Source organism: Nannobrachium achirus (genome assembly GCF_963921795.1).
Source record: "Nannobrachium achirus genome assembly, chromosome: 10".
NCBI lineage: Eukaryota > Metazoa > Chordata > Actinopteri > Myctophiformes > Myctophidae > Nannobrachium > Nannobrachium achirus.
The window spans coordinates 34,769,120-34,776,610 of record NC_137819.1 but is presented as its reverse complement, the minus strand read 5'-3'; the positions used below and the strand labels follow the sequence as shown (position 1 = coordinate 34,776,610).

Below are 7,491 nucleotides of genomic sequence, written 5' to 3'. Positions count from 1 at the left end.
CGATCCAACCATTATGCTCATATGGGCATATATTGAAGACATCAGGGATCTCCATATATGGGCATAAATGGGACACAGATAGACAGACAAACAAAACATCTCTATATCTCCATTTCAGACACTGACAGAATGGTACAATGGGTACTCTGGCAACTCCCCCAACACTGACTCAGACATACTGTATTGGTCGGATCGGTAATGTAAGTGTGAGGGCCACTTAGCGGCCCAAACCCTGTATAGATCTTTCCTTTTAAGGCTGGTGGTGTTCTACTTTCTGACAAGGGCATTTAAGAGAGAAATGTGAAATGTGTGCATATAACGTAAAACATTCAAGCATACAATGTCAGATTAAGGACCTGCAGCACAAATCAGCGTTGTTGCTAGGCAACAGCTTGTGTTGTGTGTGACTTCAGACCACATTTCTGTCTGCATTATATAAGAAGTGCCCTTAAATGTTAGCTATATCCTAGGGGCATCCATTGTCTATTTCTGGCTAGAGAGACATAAATAGATAAAGTCAGAGACAGTCAGACTCGACTTGAGAAACAAGGATAGTAAAGCTTAGCAGATTTTTATTAAACATAAATATTAATACACGTGCACAACCATGGCTTCGGGAGGGGTATCTAACAATGATGATCTTGCCACTGCCATTCTGAAAAAGAAGCAAAGACCCAACAGACTGATTGTTGATGAATCTGTCAATGATGACAATAGTGTGATCTCCCTCTCTCAGACCAAGATGGATGAGCTTATGCTGTTCCGTGGAGACACAGTGCTGATAAAGGGGAAAAAGAGAAAAGAGACTGTGTGCATTGTTCTCTCTGACGCTGCCTGCTCTGATGAAAAGGTCCATATGAACAGGGTTGTCCGCAACAATTTGAGGGTCCGCCTGGGTGACGTTGTGAACATTCAGCCATGTCCTGATGTGAAATACGGAGAAAGAATCCATGTTCTCCCAATAGATGACACAGTAGAGGGGATTACTGGAAACCTGTTTGAGGTCTACCTCAAGCCTTACTTCCTAGAGGCTTTCAGGCCCATCCGTAAAGATGACATCTTCCAGGTCAGGGGAGGCATGCGTGCTGTGGAGTTCAAGGTGGTAGAGACGGAACCATCCCCCTACTGCATCGTTGCTCCTGACACGGTTATCCACTGTGAGGGAGAGCCCATCAGGAGAGAGGATGAGGAGGAGTCTCTGAATGAGGTTGGCTATGATAACCTTGGAGGAGTAAGGAAGCAGTTGGCTCTGATCAAAGAGATGGTAGAGCTGCCTCTTAGACACCCTGCACTGTTCAAGGCAATTGGAGTCAAGCCACCACGTGGAATCCTTCTGTATGGACCTCCTGGAACAGGAAAGACCCTGATTGCTAGAGCTGTGGCAAATGAAACTGGAGCCTTCTTCTTCGTAATTAATGGTCCTGAGATAATGAGTAAGATGGCTGGAGAAAGTGAGAGTAATTTGAGAAAGGCCTTTGAGGAAGCTGAGAAGAATGCCCCAGCCATCATCTTCATAGATGAGCTTGATGCCATTGCTCCAAAGAGAGAAAAGACTCATGGAGAGGTGGAAAGGCGTATTGTGTCTCAACTCCTCACCCTGATGGATGGTCTGAAGCAGAGAACTCATGTCATTGTCATGGCTGCCACCAACAGGCCCAACAGCATTGACACAGCTCTTAGGCGATTCGGGCGTTTTGATAAGGAGGTGGACATTGGCATCCCTGATGCAACAGGCAGACTGGAAATCCTCCAGATTCACACCAAGAACATGAAGCTGCATGATGATGTTGACCTTGAACAGGTTGCCAATGGGACCCATGGACATGTGGGTGCAGATATAGCTGCTCTCTGCTCTGAGGCGGCTCTGCAGGCCATCCGAAAGAAGATGGACCTGATTGACCTGGAGGATGAGACCATTGATGCCGAAGTCTTGAACTCACTGGCTGTCACCATGGATGACTTCAAGTGGGCCCTGAGTCAGAGCAACCCATCAGCACTGAGGGAGACAGTGGTTGAGGTTCCTAATGTCAGCTGGGAGGACATTGGAGGTCTTGCCGATGTCAAGAGGGAGCTGCAGGAGCTGGTACAGTATCCAGTGGAACACCCAGATAAGTTCCTGAAGTTTGGCATGACCCCATCAAAGGGTGTGCTGTTCTACGGTCCCCCTGGTTGTGGTAAAACACTCCTGGCCAAGGCCATTGCTAATGAATGCCAGGCTAACTTCATCTCCATCAAAGGACCTGAGCTGCTCACTATGTGGTTCGGGGAGTCAGAGGCCAACGTCAGAGATATCTTTGACAAGGCTCGCCAGGCAGCCCCTTGTGTCCTATTTTTCGATGAACTGGACTCAATAGCCAAGTCCCGTGGTTCCAACATAGGAGATGCAGGTGGAGCCGGTGACCGTGTTATCAACCAGATCCTGACTGAGATGGACGGCATGTCCAGCAAGAAAAACGTCTTCATCATTGGAGCCACCAACAGACCTGACATCATCGACGCCGCCATCCTAAGACCTGGTCGTCTGGACCAGCTCATCTACATCCCCCTGCCCGACGAAAAGAGCAGGATTAATATCCTCAAGGCCAACCTCCGCAAAAGCCCCATCAGCAAGGATGTGGATCTCGACTTCCTGGCCAAGATGACCAATGGCTTCTCTGGTGCTGATCTCACAGAGATCGGCCAGCGGGCGTGCAAGCTGGCCATCAGAGAGTGCATTGAGAATGAGATCTGCAGAGAGCGCGAGAGGCAGACCAACCCGTCAGCTATGGAAGTAGAGGGGGACGATCCTGTGCCTGAGATCAGGAAAGACCACTTTGAGGAGGCCATGAAATTCGCTCGTCGCTCCGTCAGTGACAACGACATCCGTAAATATGAAATGTTCTCACAGACGCTGCAGCAGAGCCGTGGCTTTGGCTCCTTCAGGTTTCCCTCCAATACCACAGGGGGCAGTGCTCCAAGCCAGGGCTCAGGAGGCACTGAAGATAATGATGATGACCTTTACGGATAAGCATATACTGCCCCTCAATGTGCTTTCAAGTTTCCTTTAACATTGAGTGGAGAAACCATGAAACCTTTTGGGTTGCCCTGGCTCTGATGCTGGTTGGGGACGGAACAGATTTGGGAATGGAAGTAGTTTGCCGTGGAAGTAGAATTACACCAATTCACCAATGACAAACAGACAAAGCCAGATGTAGGAGCGGTTAACACCGCTCATAAAAAAGGGGAAGAAAGAATAAGGGGCCTAATAACGGCATGGCTTCCCTGTATGTTGGTGAGGTCGTAATGATGATATCAGTATTGCAGGCTGGTGGATCTGAAATAGGCCTATTATGAATTCAAAAATGTGAAGAACATCTCAAACAGAAAACAATGTCACGATATGTGGATTATGGAAAAACATTTGAGGACTGCTTGTAAGAGCACTGATCAATCCAGTGGTTTGCAAAATTAGCCTTATAGGGGTCAATAAATAAAAAATCACACCCAATGTGAAGTGAGCGGTGGTTGTGAACATCTTCAGACTAAGATTTATGTCTAGGATGTACAGGCTATCCTACAGGCTATGTACAGGCTATGCTACACACACACATTTTGCTATGGCAAAACGCTGAGGAAAAAGGCTACAGACATACGACATATGACATCACTAGACAAACATGATGCTACGCACACACATTTTACTATGGCAAAACGCTGAGGAAAAAGGCTACGGACACACGCACAGCTACGGACACACACACATTTTGCTATGGCAAAACGCTGAGGAAAAAGGCTACAGACATACGACATATGACATCACTAGACAAACATGATGCTACGCACACACATTTTACTATGGCAAAACGCTGAGGAAAAAGGCTACGGACACACGCACAGCTACGGGGATACACACATTTTGCTATGGCAAAACGCTGAGGAAAAAGGCTACAGACATACGACATATGACATCACTAGACAAACATGATGCTACGCACACACATTTTACTATGGCAAAACGCTGAGGAAAAAGGCTACGGACACACGCACAGCTACGGGGACACACACATTTTGCTATGGCAAAACGCTGAGGAAAAAGGCTACAGACATACGACATATGACATCACTAGACAAACATGGTGCTACGCACACACATTTTACTAAGGCATAACACTGAGGAAAAAGGCTACAGACACACGCACAGCCACTTATAGGAGCGGTTTGCACCGCTCAAAAATAAAAACAGCATTAAGAAATACAGGATTTATCAACAACAACAGCAGGTCATAGACAGCTTACCCATTCAGTATCACTCAGAATACTCATGTTACTTTAGCATGGGATTCTCAGCTAGACTTTTTATTTTTGCCATTGTTGCTTTATTCCAATGGGACACAAGAAAGGTGGGAGACAGAGGGGGGTGATATGCAAGTAAACGGCATATCATGCGTTTTTACTCTATGGTGCCCTTTTCCTTTTTTAATGGACAAGTTAGCATTAGCATTAAAAGAATCACAGCCAGTGAAGTGAGCGGTGCCTTTTATGAGTTATGCAGGACATACAGTACTGACATACGGACATACACACAAAGCCAGATGAAGAAGATGATGTGTATGTCCATGCATTCGTCTTCAGTAGACTTGACTACTATAAGGGTGTTCTTACAAATACCAAGAAAGTGTAGCAGCACTAGATATTTGCATTGGCTCCCTGTAGTATGTCAAGGAATTGATTTCAGCCTCCAAACCATCCAACTGAGGTCCACTGGTCCATGGTGCCCTAGACCCATTTTCTCTGGTCCCTTACCCCAGAGCAGTATAAAAACCACACCCAGTGTGAAGTGAGTGGTGCTTTTTATAAGTTAATTTCATTAAACGTCCCGGGAAGCTTGGCCAATGCAGCTTTGCGGGATGGACATACGGACGGACAGAAGTACATACACACAAACTGTATCAATAATATAACTGGTCAGACATTGCCCAAATTGTCATGCCTCAACTCCTACAATTCCAAATGTGTATCAGGGTCGGGGTCCCCGGTTCAAATATTTATTTGGGGGGGGGGGGGGGGGTCACGGCTTGAAAAGGTTGAGAACCATTGCACTAGACCCCTGGAAGGTGGAGTGCCACACGTACTGTACCATCAGACTTGCAGCACCCGATTGTGTGCCGACATTTGTTTCACAAGATTTTCTTGTTACTTCAGGAGAGGCTGTCCTTTTCTCCCTCATCTTTCTTTTTTTAACCTATAATGAAATGCCCACAATCGCGACCCCACATTTTTATAAATGTGGATGAATGCATAGTTGCATACTAAAGAACACATCTGCACAAAACAGGTTTCACAGCTTTAAAGACAAAGGCAATACAGTAGATGAAGTATGTTATCCATATACAGAACATTTAATATACAGTCCATTGCAAATGTAGATGGTTTTGAATGTGAGACATTAATGTAAGATCATCATAATCTATACAATATTATAGATTGATGATCCATAAATCTCTGTTAGGTGGTCTATCCGGGTTATCTTGAGAACCATCCAACTGATCACCTTCATATTTGCGTGTATTGATGATGTTACAGCAGATTGCAGTCAGTTGGATCAGAGGTTCTCCAGAACTGGCATGTGGCACAATTACATTTATATCATGACATGATTTTATCCTAAATTACCCCTCATTTAAGAGAGATTTAAGAGAGAAGTGTGTGGATATAATCCAAAGATACAGTGCACTTTCAGGATAAGGGCGGTTGTCAAACCAACATTATTAGATTTTCAAGGCAATGGGTTGTGTTGGGCCGTGATGTCAGACGAGAGCATTTGTCAACATTTAAAAGGTGTGAAGATACTGTACCTTTTAAAGATTTTACACACCCATTAGAGAGGATGTTTAGCAATACTGCCAAAGGGATAAACAGCCAGAGACAGCAATAGAGAAGAGAATATAAGAGAGAGAAGAGAAGAAAGACTACAAGAAATAATCTATATGTTGGTGAGGGGAGAAGAGAAGGGGAGAAAACAGAGAAGATAGAAGACAGAATCACAGAGACTACGGGGCTGTATGAACCACTGAAAACTAAACAAAATCCCCAACATGAGCAAATGTGGAGAGCTTTTGAGTAACCTTAAGATTTTCCTATTGGAATTACATTTTATGCCTATTACTGGCGCCATGCATGCTTACTGAGCAGCAGTTCCTCCTAACCAGTGATGTTCTGGAGTTTGGAGCGTTGTGGAGCATCCTCAAAAAGGACATTACTTCCTTTGAGAGATTACATGGCCCAATTAAAATGTTATTACTACTTTGATTACATAGATGAGCTGCCCGAATCAACCTACATGATGCTGGGCCTGAACCTCCTCTTCCTCCTCTCACAGAACCGTGTGTCTGAGTTCCATACAGGAACAACATAGGCTGAGCGCACAGGACATCAAGACAAATGACTACATCATCAGACACCCGGTTCTTTAGAACAGTACCTGATGGAGGGAAACTGCAACATTGCAACAAGGTGTTTCTCCCCAAAAGTAATATCCCTGCTAAGACAGCACGATATAGTAAGTTCTTCATAGATATTCTGCTGGATTGCCTGTTGCATTGAGAAGGCATATGAGCTGATCGAGTTCGATATACATTATGTGCTGTTCTTCAACTTCCCAAAGAGGATGACGGTTGACGGAGTATGCCAAGCAGAGAGGTTGGACTCAAGAGCCGCCCTAAATCATACATGGGCAACTGGCGGCCCGGGGGCCACATGTGGCCCCCACCTTCACTTAATGCGGCCCACAGGTTAATAGTATACGGAATACTGATGTATTATATTAATTCCAAACATGCAAAACAGGACCTCCTTTAATTACTTCACTCCATATTAGTAGTTTTTGATGGCTAGTATTAAAATTGTACTCTTTTTATGTCCAACTTATTTGTAAGATAAAGTTAATAAAGTTTACATATTGTAAGTATAACTAAATAAAAAACACGTCGCATTGTGACATGTTTAGCGCTTGTAGACTGGCCATTTTTTAGCTACTTATTTGTGACAGTAGAATGATGGGGTGGGACATCAATTTACGAAATAAGTTATGTTCAAATAGTTTTCTGTCGACAGCAACAGTATGCAATGTGGCCCCCTGGAGTGAGTGTGGAAATACAGTGTCTCCTCTATCATCACAGTTGCCCAACCCTGGCCTAGATGGATATTACTGTTTCACCACCCAGCAGCAGAGGCCAGACTCAGAGGATGGGACCATGGCCTTACAGAGATGGCACAGCAGGTCATCCAATATGCACAGCAGATTGTGTAATCCGCATCCAGGAACTCCACATGTGCAGAAGGGGCAACAAATCGGAGTTTGATATTTTTCTGTCTATTTATTTGTAAATTGGAAATCAATCCACTAACTAAAGTTTTCAAACAATTGTAGTGGAGTAAAAGTACAATATTTGCCTCGTGCAATTTTGCTTTATTTTTTAATTATTGTACAAATGGGCTCTTGCATTTCAATAT

The 7,491-nt window shown here is 44.5% G+C and overlaps 1 protein-coding gene and 1 pseudogene across 2 annotated transcripts; both read left to right on the top strand.

Annotated features, from left to right (window-relative positions):
* Positions 1–607: 607 nt before the first annotated feature.
* LOC308293434 (transitional endoplasmic reticulum ATPase-like) lies at positions 608–3,007 on the top strand (the record flags this gene model as incomplete). The annotated part of the gene is made up of 1 exon (XM_080735963.1): positions 608–3,007. One exon carries the CDS (start codon positions 608–610, stop codon positions 3,005–3,007), a length of 2,400 nt encoding a protein of 799 aa, XP_080592089.1.
* Positions 3,008–3,252: 245 nt separating this feature from the next.
* LOC308292988 (26S proteasome non-ATPase regulatory subunit 8-like) lies at positions 3,253–6,701 on the top strand (annotated as a pseudogene). The gene is made up of 2 exons: positions 3,253–3,263; positions 5,986–6,701. The product of its transcript is annotated as a 26S proteasome non-ATPase regulatory subunit 8-like (transcript).
* The last annotated feature ends 790 nt before the right edge of the window (positions 6,702–7,491 follow it).